General features: G+C 44.7%; 1 protein-coding gene across 4 annotated transcripts in view; it reads right to left on the bottom strand.

The window, feature by feature from the left end:
- The window catches only part of GLI3 (GLI family zinc finger 3), a 283,446-nt gene that overhangs the window by 56,595 nt on the left and 201,535 nt on the right, over window positions 1-25,316 (bottom strand). For all 4 annotated transcript variants that reach the window (XM_060632184.3, XM_060632185.3, XM_060632186.3 and 1 more), the window contains 3 exons: window positions 16,887-17,100; window positions 15,987-16,100; window positions 13,982-14,122 (listed from right to left, as the gene is read on the bottom strand). In XM_060632184.3, coding sequence (XP_060488167.3) covers window positions 13,982-14,122; window positions 15,987-16,100; window positions 16,887-17,100 — 469 coding nt within the window. The remainder of the gene's footprint in view (window positions 1-13,981; window positions 14,123-15,986; window positions 16,101-16,886; window positions 17,101-25,316) is intronic.

Below are 25,316 nucleotides of genomic sequence, written 5' to 3'. Positions count from 1 at the left end.
AGCAGGGGTCAGCACACTTGAAAGTCCATGTATAACTTTTGACTCCCCAAAACTTAACTACTATTAGTCTACCATTGACCAGAATCCTCACTGGTAATATAAACAGTCCATTAACACAAAATTAGTACATGTATTACATACCGATTCCTACAATAAAGTAAACTAGAGAAATAAAATGTTAAGAAAATTATAAGGAAGGGGCGCCTGGATGGCTCAGTTGGTTAAGCATCTGGCTCTTGGTTTCGGCTGAGGTCCTGGTCTCATGGTTCGTGAGTTTGAGCACTAACAGTGCAGAGCCTACCTGGACTTCTCTCTCTCTCCATCTGTCTCTGCCCCTCCCCCACTCACACACACCCTTTCTCTCTCTCTCAAATAAACAAACTCTAAAAATAAAGATCATAAGGAAGAAAAAATGTATTTATGGTCCTTATTGAAAAAAGCACAAATATAAATAGACCTGCAAAGTTCAAACCGTGTTGCTTAAGGGCCAATTGTGTGTGTGTGTGTGTGTGTGTGTGTGTGTGTGTGTGTCTGTGTGTGTGTGTGTGTCTGTGTGTATAAATGCATATGTGTGTGTATAATGGAATATTATTCAGTCATAATAAAAGAAAGAAATCTTGTCATTTGTGACAACATGGATGGACCTTGAAGGTACCACACCAAGTGAATTAAGTGAGACAAAAAAAAAAAAGGGGCAAATACTGAATGGTATCACTTATATGTCAAATCCAAAAATAGGAAAAAGAAAAGTCAAACTCACAGAAAGAGAGACTAGAAGGCTGGCTGCCAGGGGCTGGGGCTGCAGAAATGAGGAGATGCTATTCAAAGAGTGTAAGCTTTCATTCATAAGATGAATAAGTCCTGAGGATCTATGTATAGCATGGTGACCAGGGTTAACAATACCATATTGCATACTTGAAATCTGCCAAGAGAACAGATCTTAAGAGTTCTCACCACATACATAAGAAAAGATAACTGTGAGGTGATGGATGTGCTAATTAACTTGGTGTTAATCATTTTGCAACATATACATATATCAAATCATCACTTTGTACACTTAAAAAATACACAGTTTCAGTCATCAATTACACTGACGTAAAGCTGGAGAAAATAAGCTGGTCAAATGGTCAATTTCATATTATGTGTATTTCACCACAGGTTTTTTTTTTTAAGTTGAAAAACACACATAAACTGGGCTGCAGCCAGGTGAATGAACCAGCTGCGCCCCTAACCAGGACCCTCCTTTCATCCTCTCTCCGGCCGGCCTGTATGGCTCATGCCTGAGGTTTCCTGCCTCTGAGCAGAAAGGATAAACCTAAGGAGCTCGAATGTCAGCGCGATATAAATTACGGTGGGGGAAAAAAAAGAAACAACGTGATGCATGGCTGAGGATCTAAAAGAGGAATGTCCACCATTGTTTGTGATTATGGATCACATCACAATCTAATAGCAATTTTTATTTAATCAATAATTTCCATGCTGAACAGACAGCCCTGTTACAGAGAATCGACAGGCAGGTACTGATAGCGACAAGCCTCGTTATTAATCTTTCCTCCGCTGGCTTATCAGCCAAACTACTGTAAAAGGCACCGCCAAGATGGATTTTAGAAGCCACCTTTCTCCTCTTGCCCCTTTTCTTCTTCTCTCTCCCATAACATATCACATAACGTAGACTCTACATTTATTTGAGTAACCTGGGGCTTGAGTGGCATAAAAAGGCAGTTCACATTAAGCAATTTCACAAATCAGTGGGACCTCGACCATCGCTCAGGGTTGGCCATTATAGGCTAATAAATCATACTTTCTCTTTGAGTTGTCAATCGCCAAAAAGCTTTGTACAAACGTTGGCATCTGTAATTCCGTAAAGGCTTTTCATCTTGAAATAAGATGCTCTAGACTGATAACAAGAATAATCCCCTCTTGATCAAGAAAAAAAAAAAAAAATCTGCATTTTAGCAATTAAAGCTGCTGCCAGAAGCCAAAAGCTCAGTACTGAGACTCTAGTGAAGTTTATCTCCGCAAAACACAAGGAGAATACAGTGAGGGTTGTGTGTATTTGCAGTCGGAACTGCTTTATCTTGCCCTGGGAAATGTGCCCTCTCTCCCCAGGTGGGACAGGAGAGGAAGGTGTGAGAACTTCCCATGCTTCCTGGAAAAGCCACTGGGAAGCCCTGCTCTTCCTGAACCAGGTACATAAAGAAGCGTCCTCCCCAGCGCCTTCTGGTGACGCTGACAGGTGACAGGTGTTTTGTTCTCTTGACGAGGAAGACATTTTCAGAACTTCAGATTATTCATTCCTAACTAGAAAAAAAGGCACACCCCAAATTAAAACAGTGACAAAGAGAAATGTTAATAATCACAAAAAACCATCAGTAAGTGGGCCCTAAAAACTTGAGTAACACAGCCGCCATGTTCTGTAAGTCATCAGAGATCATTCTCCAACAGACCCAACCATTTTGCTTCAAAGAGAGACAGCAGGGTCGTGCTACCCTCAGGTAATGAACCGGGGGCCATGCACACAAAACACAGGGGTCCTATGGGCAAAACTACCTTCCGGGTGCTCAGCTGGCAACCCGGAAGCTTCTGACTGCTCTCTGAAGGTCATTTACAACATCCACATGAGCTGCAAAAATGGTCACTGTCTGACATCTCCAAATTCCCAAATTAAAAAAAAAAAAAAAGTTTAAAATAACTTCCACTGCAGAGTCTCACTTCTGGCCCTGCCCCATTTAATACATTGCTGGTACAGCTTCTGGAGCTCTGCTGCGTTCGGCCCTGACCTTTCTGTGGCTCATACCGGTTCACTCCTTCTTCTCATCAGAAACCTCTGAATTCTCCTTACTCCACCTGGACCAGAAGTCACACTCCCAGTTCAGCAAGCAGGTCCCAGGAAACTCATTGTGCTTTAATCTCACTTCCGGTTGCCCTCTGCCTCCAGGAGCACTGTGGTTCTGTATCACCACACTACTCACCACTCTTCAAAACCAAAAGCACAGGATGTAATTGTATCTCTAACCCCACAAAGTGTCAAAAACCCCAGCCTTTTATCATATTAGCATATTAGCCACTATCACAGATAAAATTCTCCTGTACTTTCCACTTCCATTAACCTCTTCCTGTGGTCACTTCCACACAGAAGCCCCAACACCTCCCCATAATGGTCTTTCCCTATTTGAATCCACCTGTCTTTTCAAGACCATGTCCAAATCCACAAGACCTTTCTCTTGAGACTTAACCTTACCTGTTTTCCTGCTGCTCTGCCTGTACCTCTGTAGTCCTCCCAATAGTCTTCCCTGTATGTTCCCCTTACTCAAAGGGGCAGACATGAAAGATATATGTGCCCGCTCTTGTTCCCTCTCACTGGCCCTGACCATGACCCCAACTCTGGAAGTCTGACATGCAGGAGGCTATTTCCTTCTAACACTATGCCTGCAATTTGTGTAGTGGCCACCAGGTGGTGATGATGCATCGTTAACAGGTAAAATCACCAGCCTACACAGGTGAGAGTGAATCAATGACATATTCATAGCTTTTTTATTTTTTTACAAAAAGCCTTTACATATTCTTTTTTAAAATTTTGATGAAAAATCTCCTTAATCTCTCCATTCTTCAATTAATTAAGTTGATTAGTACTTATTCTTCCTCATATTTGAATAATGCTTTAGAGTTTTCAAAGGCTTGCGTTATATGATCTCATTCTGTCCCTACTAAAAAAATAAAAATAAAAAGCCCTGTGAGGAAAGTGGGATGGTATTAACATCTCCACTTTACAAATGAGAAACCGAGGGCTGAAATTATAGAATGACTTACTCAGATTCAGAAACAGTTCTTGGCAGATGTAGGAATCAGAGATAAATGCCCTCCTTCCCACTCACTGATTAATGCTAGTTTTACTGGTAATTGGATGGGGTGGGTTTGGGGTGGCTTACATTTAAGGTCTTGGCCTATCCTTTAAGGATATGCCACTTATAGCTACCTTGCCAACATTAATTGTTCTAGAAATGAAAAAAAATTCATCTATGGCAGTATTTAGCTGATCCCAGAAAAGACTAAATGTCCCTAAATTTTCAAAAAAGTCCTCGCATTAGAAAATTGCTTTCTGTTTCTGGAGCTGTTTTCTGTCAAAGCAGGAGCCTGATCACCATACTTGCCATGATCTCAGAAGCTGAAGTCTGAGTGACTTCTCTTGGTCTGCAAAAAAAACAGTGATGGAATTTCTTTACCAAGACAAAGGACTTGGCTGGTAAGAGTCCTTGCTGAATACTGAGTGCCTGACCTTAAAAATGTTGCTTTAAAATTAAGATCTGTAAATCTGTACATATACACACATGTACACAAACGCACACACACACCCAAATACATACCCACAAGTGTACACACATACCACGCATGTACACACGTAAGCACACACACGCACACACACAGGCACACCACATATATGTATATTTAATAGCATTTTGTTTGAGACTAACAAGCTCATCTTTTTTTTTTTTTTTTTTTTTTAACGTTTATTTATTTCTGAGACAGAGACAGAGCATGAACAGGGGAGGGTCAGAGAGAGATCTGAAACAGGCTCCAGGCTCTGAGCTGTCAGCACAGAGCCCAACGCGGGGCTTGAACTCACGGACCCGCGAGATCATGACCTGAGGCAAAGTCGGCCGCTTAACCGACGGAGCCATCCAGGCGTCCCACTCATCTTTTCTTTATAATCTGAACATTCTAGAGCACACTCAAGGAGACAATTTATCTTAAATCACAAATATCCTTTTTTGTTTTGTTTTGTTTTCCACACCACAAGAGGAAAGATTTGGGACAGAACAGGCGGCAGTTTTGCACCCCCCCCCCCCAAGGGATATTTGGCAATGTCTGGAAAGACTTTGGGTTGTTACAATGGGGGAGGTTCCCTCCTGGAATCTAGTGGGCAGAGGTCAGCAATGCTGCTAACGGTCCCATGACAAGGTCAAGGATGGCCCTCACATCAAAGAATTCTCTGCGTTATTGTGCCGAGGGTGAGAAGCCTTGGTTTTGGGTGACCACCAAAGAGAACTTTGAGAAGGACATCAGGACAACAGAACATACAATAGCACGAGGCTCTGAATCTCAACACTGCAGAGGCAAGAATAAGGAGGGATGTACAGTATAAGGAACAGACCTGGAGACCTTTCTCCAGTCCTCCTCTCTCAGGAGTGGATGAACCAGGGACCTTCGGCATCTCTATGCAATTATTAATTTCAGGGTGACATAACAACCCCAACACAGCCTGAATACCAACCTGAACCATATTTTTTATGGGCAACATACATGAAACTTAGCAGCCGGTAAATGTCTTTACACTTTTCACTTCTATGATTATTTTTTAAGATTTTACTTTTAAATAATCTCTACACTCAATGTGGGGCTCGAACTTACAACCCGAGATCAAGAGTCCCACGCTCCATTGACTGAGTCAGCCAGGCGCCCCTACGCTTATCACTTTTAGAAAGAGAATCACTAATATTTCATGGAGTATAATTTTTAGCTAATTCCCTCAACAGTTTTAAGAGGTAAATACTATTATTATCCTTATTTCACAAGGAGGAAATGTGACGTGTCTTGGGTAGAGAGCAGGCTTTGAACCTGGGTCTGTCAGCTTTGAAATGTACATCGCACAGGAGTACAGTGGCAAACCCAAGTATTCTTTCGGATCAGGTGCCATGTATTCTTACAAAGTCATCATCACCGTCGTCACTATCATGCCTCACAAGTCAACCCCCACGCTCTGCTTTGACCTGAACTATTTCCACCTGTTTCCCAGAGGTCTTTTCTGATATCCCTTATGTACCTCTCTCCCTCCTGTAAGTCCCCAGAATCGCAACTACACAATTCTGGCTTCATTACATCCTGCCTCATATGCAATCACTATGCTTTTATGATTCTTTGTCTCCCCCTTGCAATGAGAATGGCCAGTCCTGGAGGATGAGTTCTAGGTCCTGTGGACAGTGTGCCCACCATGAGGCTGGGGCAGGGAGGCGGCACGCCAGCTTCACCCAACATTCTTCTGGTGAGCGGTTGAGCAAATGCCCGATCTGCTAATGTCAGCCTCTCTCTCTCCTGATAAACAACAGGACACACTGTACTGGGCAAGATCTGCTACAGGCAAGTATATTTCAACAAGGTACACAGCCCAGCCCAAAGTGACCGTCAATCCTTCTTGTATGAAGTGGGTCTACTCAGAATATTCCAGGGAATCTTACCTAAAGTATCATTCAGGACCAGCTCAGAGGAAAATCCTCTCCAAATGGCAGGAAGAGTTGCTTGGATTAAGAATTCCCATGAAGTATTTCAGCAGGTATTTCAACATTTCTGGGGTACACCATGGCAGAACAAATTTAAGAAAGACATCTTACTTAAAACACTGGTTTCTTTTTTTAATTTTTTTTTTCTCAGAGAGGGAGGACCAGGGTGGTGGGGGGGGGGTGCGGGGGGAGAGGGAGAGGGACAGAGAGAGAATCCCAAGCAGGCTCCACGCTCAGCATGGAGCCCGACACAGGGCTCGATCCCATGACCCTGGGATGATGACCTGAGTCAAAATCAAGAGTCAGATGCCCAACGGAGCCACCCAGGTGCCCCTTCAAAATATTGATTTCTTATTCTTTGTTCAAGAGGTAAGAACCCTTACTCAGTAAAAGAGAAATTTTAATTCCACAATTACTCAAGTAATTCATATACCACCTCCGAGAAGTATTAAATGCAATTATTCTGGAGGGCACTTAATCTACAGGGTTGAAAAGATCCTGGGAAAAAGATGGCAAGGGACTGTGTTCTCCAAAACCCCACCTGGGGGCAGCCATCCGTAACAGACTGTACATCCCACCTCCCCCCCCACCTCCCCGACTGCAAGGGGGGTGCTCGCCAGGGCACCCAGGTGGTTGCCAGGCAGTAAGTGGGCACCTGAGAGGAAGCCTGTTTGCCGTCCCTATCCTAAGGACTATCTAATGCAAATCTTTCACTTGCTTTTACTAAACTGAGGTCCAAGGAGGTTAAATGGCTGGGCCAAGTCCCATCTGTCAGAACTACACTGGGAAGAATGGTTCCTGCCCTCAGTCAAGTGCACGTTCAGCAACAAGGAATATAAAATAAGCCTTGGAGCGGACTCCCAGAAGCCACAGACCCAACAGCATGGCTCCCCTCCCCTCCCCTCCCCCACTCAACCCTGAAAAAACAAATACATAAAACAAAGAGAGGGGAGGCACTCTTTTCCACCTCTGTCTGTTTCTCATTAGGCCTACTGCATGTGATCTCTGCTTGGCCTTGGATGCTGGGGACTGCATTTATTTCCATGGCTGTTTCACGGTGTGATAAGTGAGAAAATAACGTTCTGAAGGGTCATGTGGTTCCAGGGAGGTCATCCCCAGGGTCAGGGCAGAGATGGGGCTGCCACTCAGAATGTCGCTGGCCCTGGGAGGCCTTCCCTGGTGGACCACACAGCCCTTCGTGCCCCCCACTCAGGCTAATCTCCTGAGTGTCTCTATGGGAATGATTTCTGCAGGTGCAGCCCAGTCAGTAACTTTAAAAAGAATGTGACCCTTGAGGCGCAATTGTCAGAGGATAGCTTTGAAGTTTGTGGTTCTTAGTCTGCATTTTACACGCAATATTTCCAAATAATTAGAGTAACTAAATTAACTAGCAACTCCATGTAGGGAAAATGAGATCAAAATCTCCACTCATTCGTTTTACGTTTTATGTGCACACAAGACTAATTTCTGCCTCGTATCTGAGACCGCGATCACATCTTACACTTTTCTCTTAGGTAAAGATACACAATGCAACTTTAGCAAAGGGATCAAAATTAGATGGAAAATATTTAAAATGCAAATTTAGGATCATGGTATTAATATGAAAATAATGTCTTCAACACATCCTCAGTTCCCCGCATTTCTACGGATGCACCAATTCTTCACAGATTAGATGTGCCTTCTTTACATCTAAATCTCTAGGATATTAAAAAGAAAGCCCTTCATTTTCATGCTGCCTATGTACAGAATTTGTTTTCAAATGGCAGCAAAGGTGATTATAACTGTATTCTTCTGATAAAGGGAACTACAGCATACTTTAGAGATCAAAATTTGCAGCATAGGAAAGCATTTAAAATCCAAGTAGGTGGTTAATCACTCTACAAAAAGGTGAATTTCTGACACCATGCTTAAAAGATACAAATGGAGCACAGGGACTTAAATGCCACCCAGTTGAGGCTGGGATTAATATAGACACAACTCACGTTCTCTGCCCTTGGGCCCCACTGGCAGGAGAAAACACCCTCCTCGTGGAATTGCCTGAGGCCCTCTCTGCGGGCTCATTCTGCTAGGGATGGGTGGGGAATAAACAAAGGCTAGTATCCAAACTCTATAAAGAGCTCACCAAACTCCACACCCGAAAAACAAATAATCCAGTGAAGAAATGGGCAGAAGACGTGAATAGACACTTCTCTAAAGAAGACATCCAGATGGCCAACAGGCACATGAAAAGATGCTCAACATAACTCCTCATCAGGGAAATACAAATCAAAACCACACTCAGATATCACCTCACGCCAGTCAGAGTGGCTAAAATGAACAAATCAGGAGACTACAGATGCTGGCGAGGATGTGGAGAAACGGGAACCCTCTTGCACTGTCGGTGGGAATGCAAACTGGTGCAGCCGCTCTGGAAAACGGTGTGGAGGTTCCTCAAAAAATTAAAAATAGATCTACCCTATGACCCAGCAATAGCACTGCTAGGAATTTACCCAAGGGATACAGGAGTGCTGATGCATAGGGGCACCTATACCCCAATGTTTATAGCAGCACTTTCAACTATAGCCAAATTATGGAAAGAGCCTTAAATGTCCATCAACTGATGAATGGATAAAGAAATTGTGGTTTATATACACAATGGAATACTACTTGGCAATGAGAAAGAATGAAATCTGGCCTTTTGTAGCAACGTGGATGGAACTGGAGAGTGTGATGCTAAGTGAAATAAGTCATACAGAGAAAGACAGACACCATATGTTTTCACTCTTATGTGGATCCTGAGAAACTTAACAGAAGACCATGGGGGAGGGGAAGGAAAAAAAAAAAGTTAGAGAGGGAGGGAGCCAAACCATAAGAGACTCTTGAAAACTGAGAACAATCTGAGGGTTGATGGGGGGTGAGAGTGAGGGAAGGGTGGGTGATAGGTATTGAGGAGGGCACCTGTTGGGATGAGCACTGGGTGTGGTCTGGAAACCAATTTGACAACAAATTTCATATTTAAAAAAAAAATAAATAAAGCAAACTACTCTGTGAATGTGAAAAAAAAAACTGTTAAAAAATAACGTGCCTATTTACAGACCTTAGGAAAGAACACTGTATGTGTTATTTCTCAGCCAGAAAGGGGGTTACTTCACTGAAACAGAATGTAAGGAAGGACAGTGCTAGAGCAAACAGGTGGCCATTGGGGACGGTGATTAAACTACTTTTATTCGGCTCCCAGGCTCCCAGCAGTGATGTTTGCAAGCACACGCGGCCACTGAGCGGTGGCGACCCAAAGGAGGTGCGCATCCTCCGCAAACACTGAGGGGACGTCCAATGTCATTCAGAAACAAAGTGTGCGGGTTTCGGAGAACCTGGGACTGACTGACGGGTGCTCACGCTGTATGCGTTTCAGACGCCTCAACCCTCCTAGAGCAGAAGATGGGTTCTACCTTCTAGGACAGAATTAACGCAAGAGGGAAGTGGGTCTCAGGAAGGTTTGGAAGCCTCGCTCACCCATGAGAGAAGCCAGGAGAAAAGACAGAATTGGAATTTTTTACATTCCAACAAAAATTACAACTTCACCTTGGCTCGGGTCATGATCTCATGGTTCATGGGTTTGAGCCCCACATTGGGCTCTGCACCCGCTTCGGGTTCTCTGTCTCCCTCTCCCTGCCCCTCCCCTTAGTCTCTCTTTCTCTCTCAAAAATAAACAAACTTAAAAAAAAAAAATACAACAAAACCAGAAACACTTCAAGAACCAATATTCTACAACTGTCAGAGATACATTTAAAATTAAGATTCAGGGACACCTGGGTGGCTCAGTTGGTTAAGTCTGACTCTTGATTTCGGCCCAGGTTATGATCTCATAGTTCCATGAGTTCGAGCCCCGCGCTGGGCTCTGTACTGACAGTGTGGAGCCTGCTTAGGATTCTGTCTCCCTCTCTCTCTGCCCCTCCCCCACTTGTTCTCTTCCCACCCCACCCCCGTTCTCTCAAAATAAATAAAAATAAGCTTTAAAAAAGTAAAAAAAAAAATAAAATAAAGATTCATGTCTTTTGTAACATACAATACACAACAGCAAAAAGAGAGTCTAATTAATTTGGAGTTGAAGGGAAAATGTGGACTTTTTGACTTATTTTGAGTCATTAGAATACGTGCTTTCAGATGTCGAGGGAAGAGAAAGCACTTGCATCTTGACAAATCAATAATAAATTCCATCTTAATCAAAGGCGCTTTGAATTAATTTTTGTACCGTACCTCCTTCCTACACTCTCGTTCGTTCTATTTTAACTGACACCAAGGAAGGGACAAAGTATAACAAAAACGTGGTTCACAAAAGTACACATCTATCTTCTTAGCTTCTGGGCACAGAAATAAATTTATGACAAATTTAATACTAGTTTGAGAGTAACTAAGCCCAATTATAATTATCTGGCTGGGAAGAGAAATTAATTAAACGTCCTGGTGATAAAGACCCCACAGCAAACCTAGAAGAAACACACCCATGGAGGAGGACAGGCGCTTGAAATAAAGGAGAGGAGAAGGGAAAGGCAATATTTAGCCCATCTGCTGGGACAGTAATGGGACGAGGTCATCTTTTCAAGAGAACACGGAGTGCATTACCCTGGAAATGAGACTACCTGGCGGGCAAAGCCAGCTGGGTCCCTAATTCTCCTCTTCAACTTTGTGATTTGCTAATGGGAAACACATGTCTCCCTTTTGCACCAAGTTCAAATGACTCTGGAATTCCAACCGTGCAGCTCAGCGACTGGACCAGAACAAGGGGAGAACTTGTCAGGATTTAAGAGCTTTCAGCAAAGCCCTTCAATCGCAGCCAGCACCCTATTCCACGGAAGGATATCAATTATAGATAGTGACTTGCTTTAGCAGGCAGTCGGGACTGTCAGACACTAGATAGACAGCCATGAAGAATCATGAATCTTTCTATTAACTGTAAGAGGGGGAAAAAGAATGGGTCATGGCTATAAAAAAGGCAGAGCATCAGAATGGTTTAACACCTTGCCTCTTGGTTGTACATAGCATGAAAATGCAACTAATTCCCAAAATGTCCTCTCTCCGAGGAAAGCTGTGGGAATGGAAACAGTTAATACTGCCCTCCGTCTTTAAGAAAGTGGGTTTCACAACTGGCATTTTTCCCACCTGCCACCAAAATAATGAGGTGGACGTGAAGTAGCTTTTCCTTCAATCAACAAAAAAATAAAGTGTCCATGCTACAGCAGGCCATTGCTGGTGCTAACGAGACAGCCGTGAGTGGGAAGGTGCTCGTGCATCCTGCAAAGTGAAATCAACTTAAACGCACGAATTTGGACTTTCCACACTTCAGATAACAAGTAAAAAGGTGGAAAATACGTGATATAAACTGGTATTTTTATGTATGTCACCGCAAGTCATAATTTTAATCCACTTAATTTGCATAATTTATCTCAGACTAAAATAACATCAAAAGTAATATATTGGATTTTCCCCTAATCCTGACATGAGTAACTCCTACCTGATTTGGAATAAAAAATTTCCACTGTACATGGATTTGTTTATAATTTTTACGATACAACAGACAACACAGTGGTCATTCAAGGCGACAGTTTAAGCAGACATTCCTTCAAACTACTCAGATCTCTCTATGAAAACATCATCACTACCCAAAACCTTTCGCCCCTGAGATTAAGTACAAACACCTACAAGAGTCACGGTCTTGTAAAAGCTTTCACATGAAACAGACAGCGAAAAGGTGGAGTTATTACCAAAATTCCCCCAAAATGCGACCTCCAACCTGGTGCCTCATGAGGAGCACAATTCCTTTTAAATGTAGGCTCAGAGGAAGCTCCCATTCCATCCCCGCATTTGATAACAGCTGAACCATAATTACAGCCCCCCTTGGAAACTACAATGACCTATCTGCAGAGAAGGCACCAAGAGATGGGGACGTTGTCAAAAGCAAGCAGCCCAGACAGAATCTCGTTCCTGATGGCGGTTTGCATGCAAACAATTTCCCCCTTGTGGATGCCTGTCCACTCGTTGTATCACAAAGGGTATTCCTGACATCCTTCCTCTTCGGGAAAATTTGCCTACCCGAAAAGAAAAATTCCAAACTTTTTTTCTCCCCCTTTAGTATTACAATGTCTGTGGTTCCCATTAAAAGTCAGCAAGCAAAAAGGGCCATTAAGTAAGGCTTGGCTTAGAAATAACACTTGCATCAAATTAAAGAGAGAGAGTCGAATTAGGTTCATGGAAAAATCTGGAAATACACCTTAATTAAAAACATTTGATTTTCTAGGTTCTTGCTGCGCTGAGAAATCTCTAATTCTTCCTGCACAATTACAAGGGGGCATGATTACAAAAGAAACGTTTGGGGGGGGGAACCCTGCTGATGTCATCATGTTAACTTCCCAAAACATCCTGTACATAACGGATCTCAAAACCTGGCAAACCTAAGACTATAATGTGATGGCGGCATGCAGAATATATTACAGAGGATGAGCCAAGTTGCAGAAGACACACTGGGGGAGCTCACGAGGCCCGTGAAAAACGTGGGCTGTGTCAGGAGATGTATAATTTTAGTGCTTAAATGGACAAGGGCTCTCAAGAAGTATGGATCATCTACAATTAAAAGTTACTATAAAAGAAAAGAGACTGGGGGTAGTGTGTGTGATGTGTGCGCGTGTGCTGGGTGGACAAAGAGTCCCCACGAAAGCTGTTCTGTCAGATCTTCTGTCACATTAAAAGCTGATGAAAAGGCCACACTCTGATGAAGCTGATGAAAAGACCATCCTTAATGCCTCGATGGGACCCCTGTGCTTCTGCACAGGAGTGTGTGTAAGCCTACAGCTTTTTATCCTCTATCATCGGAAGGCCCTTCCGTCTCAGTTGCTCCTGGTCCCATCTGCTAGGGAGGTTCCTCTGGTGTGGAAGAAAAGTCCCAAATAAGATGAAGCACTGGTAAAGGAAATATGCCCACTCAGGTATGTGGGAGTGGGGAGGGCACTGCATTATCGGAAACAATACTCGGGCGGGGGGCGGGGGGGGGGGCGGGCAGCAAAGACTCCTGAACCTGGAAGAATAAGACAGAGCGTGGATCTCAATGTGACCATGTTGCTGGTCTCAAAAGCACACGCCACAGGACACATTTTAAAATACACATCACTCTTTCCATGAGACTCTCCGCCCTGCAAGGCTTGGCCGGAAGTCAAGAAATGGTGCTAATGGCTTCTCCAAGCATCTACCTATCTCACACAGAGTACTAATTGCCTCATAAAATAGTGGGAGGCTCCTCAGATGGTGAGAGTTTGGAAGAAGAAGGCAGAACGGAAAAAAGGAATCCCCCACCTCTAAAATTTTTTCTGCTGTTGCCGGGTCTTAGAGAGGAGAATCAAACTTGGTTAAAAGGTTAATAATAATTCATGTCCAGCTTACTATTACTCAATAACCATCAAAGACGCTAACTCAAAATAGTGTTTTCTGGCTTACAGGATCAGAGTCATTACACTCTCTATTGAAGACTTTATTGAATTTTACACTAAGCTTTAGCTGACTGAACAGGTCAAGCACCATGGCTCAGAGTTTTCTTTATTCTCAGAAAAGTCATAAAGCCCTCTCCAGTTTGCAACGCTGCTAGCTAAGAAACTTGACTCGGCGCAGGGTCAGGGACGCTGACCCCACCGACAAGGTCGCAGAGCTGTAAAGCCCAGTCCCCGCGGCCCCCCACTTACGTGCACCAGCTGCTCCTGGGTGTCGAACTCCCGCGTGCAACCTTCCCAGTGGCAGTTTGTTTCATAGATGACTTCAGGCTCCTGTTTGCTTTCGTCTTTGTCCCCTTCCTCCTTCACTAGGGTTGTCCCTTCTGGCTGTTCCTGGGGGGGCAGGGAGGAGAGAGGGAAAGGATTCAGACACAATGGAAAGACGGCAAGAGAAAGGGAAAAAAAAAAAAAAAAAGACCAAAAAAAAAAAAAAACCCCAACCACGTGATTTCGGTTGGTCTGCCTCCTGACGCAATTTTTCAGTGAAAATAAAATACAGCCCGGGTCTATTAGCTGGATTTTGTGACTCGAAGAAGTCAAACATATGGAGTCATCTGTGTGCATGTTTTCTGATTTGTGGAATGTATCTTCAGAGATTGTTAATTTGGGATTAAAAACAACAGTCCAGGGGCGCCTGGGTGGCTCAGTTGGTTAAGTGTCCAACTTTGGCTCAGGTAATGATCTCATGGCTCATGGGTTTGAGCCCCGGCGTCGGGCTCTGTGCGGACAGCTCAGAGCTTGGAGCCTGCTTTGGATTCTGCGTGTGTGTGTGTGTGTGTGTGTGTGTGTGTGTGTGTGTCTCTGTCCCTTCCCTGCTCATGCTCTCTTTCTCAAAAATAAACATTTAAAAAAAAAAACAGCAGTCTAAGCTATGATGATGATAAGAAGTGGAGGCCAAACCTTGCCCCTGAATACAAGAGGAAAAAGAAATTAAAATGTAATCCCCTAAGAGAAGCAATTAAACTAGTTCATGTTGTCTTTACTCAAAAGACTGGTCTCTTTTGGTCAGATTCTTTCCAGTGTATGAATTTGTTTATTCTCCTACTTTGGAATCAGGGACGTGGTTTGCTAGTAATTCTGATTCTGTTTTCCCTGCCATTGGAGGCTGTGACCGGCACTTTGTGGGTTTTATAGGGATCGTGTCTTCCTGGTTCAACTTCTGATCTCCAAAGATGTGGCTCGCTGCCCAAGAACCACAGCATCTAAAGGTTGGCGGCATGGTCTTTTCTCCTCTTCAAGGCAGCTTCACGGCAGTGAAAATACAATTTCCAGAATGCTGGGAGAGTATTAGGTGCATAGACTCGGGATCTAATCTGGGACAGGGTGACAAAAACCATAAACAGGCACTTCGGTGTAACCGCCAAGGTTGTTGGCCAGCAGAATTCCAGAGGAAAGGTGGATCTCAGAACCTACTACACCCATTTATTCCATCCTCAAAATGCTCATGCAAAAGGAAATTTGGGTGGAGGTGGTCTGAGCTTGGGGCTGAAGCAGCCTTGGATGTAGAATCCAGATTCTGTGGATGTCCAGACTCCTGTCCAGCCCCTATTTCCAGGAATTAAAATTCACTGACCTCCTTCTTGTGTTGGGCACAGGGACCCTAGGAGATGGTATTATTATGCCTCTAGGCACAATAAACATATTTTACAACTGAAGCTCAGAGGATCTAAATGCCTAAAAGCAGAGACCAGATTGGAATTTCTAAACTTGTCCTTTCAGGACTTTGGAGAAAGGACCAGAATCTTATCGGCCTTCAGGTAGGTTAGCTGTGCCTTGATCCATGCCCTCCTGTTCTCCAAGCTCTCCTGGCAAGTGGAGAAGGCTAAATAAGAACAAAGAAGAACATGATGGGTGTAGGGAATATCACTAACTCTGCCCAGCTCAGACTTAGGGCCAGGAGTTCATTATTTCAGGCCTCAGACCAGGGCTAAGGACCAAAGCTATCGGCGGTCAGTAACAAATTAATCCAACCACTGACACCACACACTTCAGGTTATAGCCCACACAGCTTCTTGCATTTTCTTTGTGTTTGCTTCTGAGCGAGAAAAACAAATGGAGTCATTCCACAACTGGCCTTTTGTCAAATGCATGGGTATGGCCAAGGTCAAGGCCAAGGCCACAGTGAATGAGGAAATGCTGTGAGAGACGCCAGCCCAAGGGGAGCAACGAGCTGGCCGGGGGAGCTGCGGTGCCTCACCTGCTGACCCCGTGGCCCTGGGCTGGGCAGGTCTTCGTCGGGTTTGATCTTGGACCGTTTGTTGTGCATCAGGTCACCGGTGCTACTCACCGCGGACTCACTCGTGGGCTTGTTCTGCCGGTCGCATTTGCAGGGACAGAGACAAAAATTAGGTTTTCATCAATGAGTGGGACCATCGCTAAAACATGCAACTCTAGACAAGCAGACTTATTTGGCATTAGAACAATAACACTGATAATGCTCCCATCCCACGATCGCAGAGCTCAGAAAGTGTGTTTGAAGCGAGAAAATACATCCACGAGGCAGCTCCTTGTTTACACTCAGGACTAAAAACTCCCTGTGGCTTTTAAAAGCTAAGAGAATAGAGCAGGGGGGCCTGGGCTTTAATGAGCTCCCACAGCATGTTGAGAAGAACAAAGTGGTGAGTTGGGTAGGGAACCAAAAGAAACCATCTGCAAAGTTCTCTAATTCAAGGATGCAGATTCTTCTCGGGGCAGTATTAGTGAGGCGATAAGAGGACACAGAACAGAGGGCACAGCATGGTTCTATGCTGCCCGTGAAGTATCCCATGATTCTAGGCGCCAGGGGACAGTAACCGAATGAGAGCAAACCCTTCATGCAATGTAGTCTACTGGGCAGGGTTAGAGACAGCACCAGGTCAGAGGGAAGCCTCATCAGGCAGCCCGCTTTTCCACCAAAGATGAGATGACTCTGGTAGAAGAAGCTACTGTTTGGTGAGGAACACATACAGGGCGCATTCGTCAAACCTGAAGCCTGCGGCCCTGGGTTCGGAAGACAGGTTACAGTAAGGAAGCCATGACCATGCTCGGAGCTCACGAGGTGACGTGGCTCTCCTCTAGGATTATAAGACGGATCAGCTCATCGAGCTGTCTCTCTTACCTGTGAGGACTCGGAAGGGCCAGAGCTGACCTGGACGGGGTTCAGAACCGTAGGGATCCCAGGAATAGGTCTCTGCGTTGGAAAAGTTGGGGCAGGGTGGATGAGTGGAGGGCTGTGTCCAAAGGCCGAGCCTAAACTCTGTTGTCGGCTTAAGATTTGCTGATGCATATGGAGAGACACAGGTGCAGAAGGGTAGGTGAAGCTCAGGGCAGGGCTGCGCGGGGGAAATAAAGAGAAGACCATCATCTACGCAGAACGCTGAGGTTACCGCAAGCACGCTATGGGCGCATCTTTATGCCTACTGTTACATCCCAAATTACATGAGGTCTGTCTGTTTAAATTAGAAGCTAAAAACAGTTATTGATGAACACCTTGGAAGCTTCCAAGAGAAACACGGGGACTGAGGCAGGACATGCGCGTGCGTGCACCCATACAGGACACGCGCGTGCGTGCACACACACACACACACACACACACACACACCTGAAAGAAGCTTCAGCAAAACGGAAACAAAAGGCGTCTGCTCAATAACGGCTATTTATTGCAATAACAAACTTCATATAAAAATGAGAATGGGTGACGACATGCTTTATAGTACTTTTATTGGCTCTCAGTGCTGTATGTTCCTGCGCATGGGGCAATTCCTTTAATCTCGGCTCACGCTGCGTGCTTTCATATGTCTCCAGATCTTATTACAAGAGGAAGGAAAATCAATTGGTTAAATGTGTTTTGAACACCATGCTTGTCATATCACTCATTTGTTTGTAAAGATGGAAAGCTTGGTTCATCCAGAATGCCACCTAAAGAATTTCCATCAGTGCCGTCTGGTTACAGAAGCTGATGGATTAACCTCTCCTGGCTGAAATCGGTGATCAATGGGCTTCGGTGGAGGAATATTCCAATGGGAGAGCACAGCCCCCTCTCCCAGCTAAATGGCATTAAATGTCTATGAAAGCCCATTATACATGCTAATGCCTGTCACCGCTTCATTATGCCACAGCGTCGCACAAGCTACTACAGTAAATTCCGAGGAAGCCACACTATTACCTAAAGATTTCTCAACAAGTAGACAGTGCCAAACCATTCTTTGTGCCAGCACGGTTTAGGAATCAAGTCCTCTTAAAAGAAGGAAGTGTTCTTGAGGAATTTTCCAATGGTTTTAAAAAAATGCATGAAGAACTCTAATTGCATTCATGAACATTTCTTTCTTAAAAATAATCGGTGAAAAAAAACCATATATATGTATTTCCCCCATCCTGCTGCATAATACCCAGAAAGAATCAGGGTTTCTTGTAATGTCAGAGGTAGAATTCATGCAAATTTCCAATCTGGTGGGTTAATTACTATTGCTGTTAAGCGCATTAACTGAGAATATAATAATTACAATAACAAAATGCAAACCATTTCAACAACTTTAAGTAATAATTCCGAAGATATACTCTGTTCATTAATGTGACTCCACATTTTGCCTATTTGACTACAATCCATGAAAGGCGGCTTCAATGGGATTACATTACTATTATTCCTACAGAGAACCTTGCATTACAATAGCTTGCCCATTTAAGACTGAATATCATTAAGAATACCCTATGAGAATTTCGCCAGGCTTGGAGGAACTCTCCTTTCATTCTGTATTGTAGCTCTTTAATAAAGGAAAGCAGAAACATGGTGAAAACAGTCATTGTTCACAGTAAGTTAGGGAGAAATCAGTAATAATATTCCGTTTCTGCGGTGCTACAGTTTCTGCGTGTTTCCGAAAGCAACCATGAATGATTACGGCAAGACTCAGCTAAGGTAGCCGTGTGGATGATTGATAGGGCATTAATCAAAAGATGCATATCTGCCTCAGAATTTGTCCACAAGCTTTCTTCTAATAGCTGATTTCATGTTCACTGAGCTCTATGCCCGTTTGTCCAATTTATTTTTCAGTGTACAAGCCATTCATCAAAAAACACAATGATTTAACACCCCCACCCTTCTCCTTTTGGTGAATGGGTATTACGGAGTATAACTACCTTATTCTGCTCATTAAAAAAGCAAAAACCAAGAGCCCACTACACACGTATTTACAGTGAGACACAGACTTTGCAGGAGCCTCCAGACATCTTGCCAGAGTTTCCTGAGCCCACACGATCAGGCAGGCGTGGGAGGGAGCACGGACGGTCAGTTACACTTCTAATTCTCAGAGGCACGACATCTGGGGGCTCAAAAAAGTCAGGACCTGATTAGGAATCGAGGCCATTAGAGAAACCATTTCATAGGACAGGAAACACCCTCAGTTGTATATATGAGCAATGTACAGATGTTCATAGCCGCGCAGGATGGGTCTATTTTTCCTTTTAAGAAGACGTGGGAGAGCAGGAAAGCAAGGCCCAGCCTCCTGCTGCAGGGCGGGCCCTGTCCTCAAGGTACAATCAGTTTGACCTCAGCGGACAGAAGGAAGGGCGGGGACAGCTTTTGACACATTTGGGGAACCAACATCCCATCCCCTTGTGGGCCTGCTTTTTTGCAGGTGACAGGAATAAACCTCCAAAATCCATGTCAACTCTTAGGGATACCACGAGAACAGGCACAACGGATGAGCGTGTTCAACCTCACTGCTTATTCCTAAGGAGCCAGCCACGGGAGCGCTCTCTCCTCCACACGCAAAGGGCAGGCGGTGGCGGGCACCCGCGGTGGCCTTGTCCCAGCCTGCAGAGCCGGGGCCGCCGCTGGCTCCTCGAGGCGCTGCGGGGAGCTGGCTGCTCCTCCAGATCGCAGAGCCTCTGGAGAACTCCATGACAGACGTGGTTCTTGGCTCTGTCACAGCATCAGCCAGGATCTGGAGCCAAGGCTCTGCTCACTCTCCAGGAAGTGTAGCGGGGGAGACAGAGTTGGTGAGGAAGGAGCATAAGAGGGGTGATGTTTGGGCACTGCATAGGGATGTCGGCAACAACGGAAAGGATGCACGGGGAGAACCGCTGAGGAATTCCCACGGGAGGGGGGGTCAGGGATCAGCAGGAGAGTGCCCCCACACCGGCACTGCAGTGTCCTTCCTGAGCTCAGTATGGCTGGGTCTCAGCTTTTACATGTCACCTGCTCAGACAGCAAGGCCTTCTGAGACTCATGGTCTGTCTCAATGAGCCCCTCGGCATGACTGGTCCAATCACTCTCTCCTGTTGGACATCTCTGTTCCCCAGTCACACCGGCGTACTCCGAAGTCACACCCTCCCTCTCTCTAGACTGAAGGGTCCCGAAGAGCTGGCCCTTTGGTGCCTGGAACACTGCCCAGCACACAGCGGGCACTCAACGGTGAGTCAGCGAGTCACCAAATCTCTTCCTCAGTTTCCAATTGCCGCTGCAGCAAATTACCGCCAACTCAGTGGCTTAGTTAGTATCACTTAAGTCACACACACTATCTTGGTGGCTCACGAAACCAGCGTGTGTTCTTCTGGAGTCCACAGGCACTTTAGAAGCTGCCCGCATCCTCTGCTCATGGCCCCATATCACTCCGACCCTCTTCTCCAACTCGAACTCTGACACACCCCTGCCTTCCTCTTGGAAGGATGCTTTTCATTACATCAGAGCCACCTGAATAATCCAAACTCATCTCCTCGTCCCAACATCCTTAACCCCAGCTCCAAAATTCCTTCTACCGTATAAGGTAACGTGCTCATGCGTTCCTGGGATTAAGACGTGGAATCTTTGGGGGCCGATCACAGTCAGAGCAGTCCATTCAAAGGAAAGCGTGTTTTCCTCTGAAAGCTACAATTTGACAACGTGTCTGTAAAACACAGTAGAAACGAAATTAGTGTCTAGGTTCTGATTGTTCTATAGGACGTCAGTGGCTGAGGATAGTCTTTGCTGAACACGGAGGTCAGAATTAAAAAAAGAACAAAAAATAAATCCTACCTTTAGAAACCCTAAAAAAAAAAATAACTTGCTAAATAGTTCATGTATTCATTTCATAATTTCCTAGAGATATAAAGTATTGCTATTGTTGGGAATTTTTATAAATCTTCTGTGTCCTCTAAAGGAAGACACAGTCTATTTAAAACTTGGTCTACCTGAACTTTATTACTTCAAAGTCTTTTACATTTCTGTGCACCCTATTCTTTCCTGTGGATCACTTGAAGAAAGATTAATTTTACAATCGGACTTCCGGATCCTCATCACTCAATATTTAGCTATATTAAATATAATTAAAGAAAACTATTTTTAGAGCTTTCACTTCTTTTCCCAATGACTACATGAAAGGTGGGGTAACTTAAAACACACAAACATTCATAACAATGTGACCTCTAATTATCTATATTTAGTCAATGAGACTAGGAGAGAAGCATCAGATGGCCCCCATCTTCCCAAGCAATGTGCTAACAAGGTCACAGGCCTGCCGAGACAACGATCCCAAAATAAGTCTTATGGAGGAGAAGAAAAAGAAGTGCTAAAGTCACAGAAGTCTGAGGCACATGGGTTCCACAGGCCCGGGATCCTGTGGTGCTGTGACTACGGGATGTGTATTCCAAGCGTCCCAGCCCAGATACAGCAGAGGATCTTCTAGAAACTAGTGATCCTGGCAAAACGCTTTGAGCAACACTCTCCTAGGACAACGGTTATAAAGTCAGAATAAATTAATTTCAATACTAATTTGACCTTCCCTTTTCTCAAGAGCAGAAAAAGAGTAAAGGAGGGATTTTAGGTCGTTGACTATAATATACGTGGTATTCTCTTCCATCAAATAAAATTTCTATCCATTAGGACAGATACACAGTTATTAAATTTTTTGTTTTAGACAATACCTTAAAGGGGCATTCCTCTATGTTTGGTGACTCGGGGATAGAACTCTGAGCACATGTAAATAAAATTACGCATGCACGGTCACCTGGGCGCATGGGTGGCTCAGTTGGTTAGGCGTCCGACCCTTGATTTCAGTTCAGGTCATGATTTCAGTTTGTGAGATCATGAGATCTAGCCCCGAGTCGGGCTCTGCGCTGACAGCAGGGAGCCTGCTTGGGATTCTCTCTCCCCTTCTCTCTCTCTGCCTGTCCCCCATGTGCATGAGCACTCGCTTGCTCTCTCTCTCTCTCTCTCTCTCAAAACAAATAAATAAGCATTTTTAAAAAACAATACAAAAAACAAAAACTACTCGCGGTCAGTTCCCCCATTATGTTCAGCTCTGAGCTAAGCTAACAATGATCAACAAACTGTCAACTGAGTGGGAAAAAGCTCTTCTATTTTCCAAAGGTTTAAAACGAAAAGTCCCAAAGTCTGAATCTTTGAGAGAGTTTTGATGTATTTATTCTCTACCAAAAATAGAGGTAAAGTTTTGTCAATCTTCTTTTGCGAAGCGTGGTTAAATTTTGCAAACTGGGCCTCATTTCTTAATTTGCAGTAAATACATAGTCTCACCTCACTCCTCCGGAAGTCTCCTGTCTGGGAATCTCAGCAAGTATCCCCAGTCTGGCTAAAATTTGGAGTGTTAAGTAGGAAGAAAAGATGTTAAATGAAATGTCCTAAAACACACACACTAGGTCATTCTTCAACTCGGTTACGTTTCAACTAAGTACTTCTATAGATCTCATTTATAGTCCCAAAGCATAAAATCATTTTTAAAATTGGAAAAGTTACATATTATTACAATCAATACAGAGAACTTCGAAATTCATAATCAGTTTTCACTTTCACAACATTGTTTTTTTCACACCAAGGAAGTAATGTGAGTCAACATTTGTACAGAAACCTTGTGATCAATCTGTGAATCAAATTTATATTTAACTCCTAGAATGATAACGTCAGTGGGGACGCTAGAGTTGGTATTGCAGACAATCATTCCTTAAACATTTATTCAACCTTACTATACGTAAATGTATTTCACAGTCATTACTATTCAAGTCAGATGGATGAAACCCAATTTAAATGGCTGTAAGATAAGCCCGTGTGTTTTAGAAACAGTGCAGGAATTCTACGCACGGTAGGGGTAAGAGGGTGGGTGGGGTGCCTGGCAGTGAAATCTTGGAACAACACAGCCGCCTAATTTGGCCTGCTGCAGTCCTATATGTTGGGAGGGTAAACAGAGCGGATTACAATATTGAAAGAGCTCTGTCTGTCACTAAATAAAAACCAGGAAAATAAACCGAGGAATCATAAGAACAATGGCAAGGGGCCAGGGGCGCCTGAGTGGCTCAGTTCAGCGTCCAACTACTGGTTTTGGCTCAAGTCATGATCTCACAGTTTGTGGGCTTGAGCCCCGTGTTGGGCTCTGTGCTGGCAGTGCACAGCCTTCCTGGGATTCTCTCCCTCCCTCCCTCTCTGCCCCTCCGCCGCTCGTGCGGGCACACAAGTGCTCTCTCTCTCTCAAATAAATAAATAAATTTTAAGAAAGATAGCTAGAGGCTGGATCACCCAGCCACTGCACACTTAAAGGTAAAAGTTTCCGTTTTATTATTTAATGACTTCCATCCAGACGTAAGATGGCGATTTTCTGAGAGCTGCCAAGGGACGTCCACTTGCACTGAATTGGCTATGGTCCCTGTGTGTTAACGTACAACCTAGACGGGGAAAGGAGGAGGAGACCGTGGGGCACTGAGCAGCGCTCCACACATCTCACTTAAATTTGCTTCAGCAGGGAGGCCAATCAGATCCCAGGTTCATTTCTGGAACCCTCACCATCTCCAGCCAGCGTGAAGGGTAAAGCACATGTGGTGCCTCTGGATTCTTGGGAAATGTCTTGTTTTCAGTATAAAATCAGTGCTAACTTTTATAAACGTGTTTTTCAATTGTTCTGGTGGTTGCATTTTGCTCAGATGTGAATTTCTGAAACGCCCTTAACGGAAATGCGCGTGATACTTTTATGATGGATTACTTTAGGCCGTGGCACTGGGATCAAGAAACTTCATGCCGTTGAGGCGCCTGGGTGGCTCAGTCGGTTAAGCGTCAGACTCTTGGGTTTCAGCTCAGGTCATGATCTCATGGCTAATGAGTTCAAGCCCTGCATCAGGCTCCATGTTGGCAGTGCAGAGAGCCTGCTTGGGATTCTCTCTCCCTGCCCCTCCCCAACTCACTCTCAGAATAAATAAATAAACTTAAAACAAACAAACAAAAAGAAACTTCATACTGTAATTTCTGTGTAAAGAATCCAATGGGGACATTTGCCTTTCCGGAGCCGATTTCTCCAAGCTCTTTGGCTCATGAAACTGGTATCAGAGGTCAAGTTAGGCAACAGTCAATGCCCGGTAACAAAAGGACCTCACAGTTGGACACACTGGCTTCAAGAAGAGAGAAGAAAGAAAAGTGGGGGGGCGGGGGGTGGGGGAGGAGGCATTCTAATCAAAACGGACTTTGTGGCCACTCTGTGGCTATTGCGCTAACGGGGTTGTCCACGTTCTGGTTACAGCTGTGGAATTTTCTGCACCACAGCTGCCATTCAAAGCAAGAACAATTCTTTGCAGTTTTGCTGAGAACAGGCTGACACCTATTAGAACTTGTGTATGTACAGGCCCCAGGACACACATGCCTGCACGTGCTTTTATTTGAAAACAGAAAAATAAAGCTTCCACTTCCATCCGTAAAAGCTCCCAGGACAAGTTTACTGGAAAACCCAGCATCCTCGGAAGTAAGGAGCACACAAGTAAGACCCGCACACCCACAAAGCAAGTAAATATCACCCCCACATTTGCACTGACGCATACGTGCTCTGTGAATACTGCCTTGGGCAAAAATCCATTCGGCTTTATATGACAGAAGTGTTTTAAAAGGCTCTAAAAAGCCACTTTCCATTAAACAAACAACAGACAGGACCTCCACGAACATGAATAGCAGTGACGCACTCTCCATGTAACTGCTCGGCCATGCAGACGTGGGTAGAAAAAAACATCAGTTTTTCAGAAACATCCTCAGGTATTAATACTGTTCCCCTGTTACAAAGAGCACTTCCTCCCAGGCCTTTTAACTGTGCCTCCCACTGGAGATTTCTAAGTGAAGGAAGGCCTCGGGGACAGAAAGAAGTTCAGGGTTGGGATACACTAGGCTCTGCCCCGTAAGTAGCTGAGCGCCTCTGATCTAGCCCACTAGCCTCTCTGAGCCTCAGCTCCCTGGACCCTGACACAGTGCAGCCTCCTTGGGAGCTTTGAAGGCTTCCTGCTGCTCCTGGATCAGTGGCCCGGGGCTGTGCCAACCTGGCCCCTGCCTGCCTCCAACCTCAGGCTTTGGGACACCCTCCCTGTTCACTGCCATCTGGCGCCCTGGGCTGCTGACGGTCCTCAATAGCCAAGCTCTTCCCGTCCCGGGGTCTCATCTGCCCCACTCGTTCTTTCGTACCTGATCGGAGGCTTGTCCTCTTCATGAGTTCTGTGAGGGCAGGGGACATGCCTCTCACCCATTTTGGTAGCCCCCATGCCCAGCACAGTGACCAGCACAGAGCTGAATATGGAGCTAAATCTCTGCGGAGTGAAT

The sequence above is a fragment of the Panthera onca genome, chromosome A2 (genome assembly GCF_046562875.1).
Source record: "Panthera onca isolate mPanOnc1 chromosome A2, mPanOnc1 haplotype 2, whole genome shotgun sequence".
In the NCBI taxonomy this organism is placed as follows: Eukaryota; Metazoa; Chordata; class Mammalia; order Carnivora; family Felidae; genus Panthera; species Panthera onca.
Note: the sequence above shows the minus strand (reverse complement) of the source record. Positions and strands in the feature narration are given on the sequence as shown.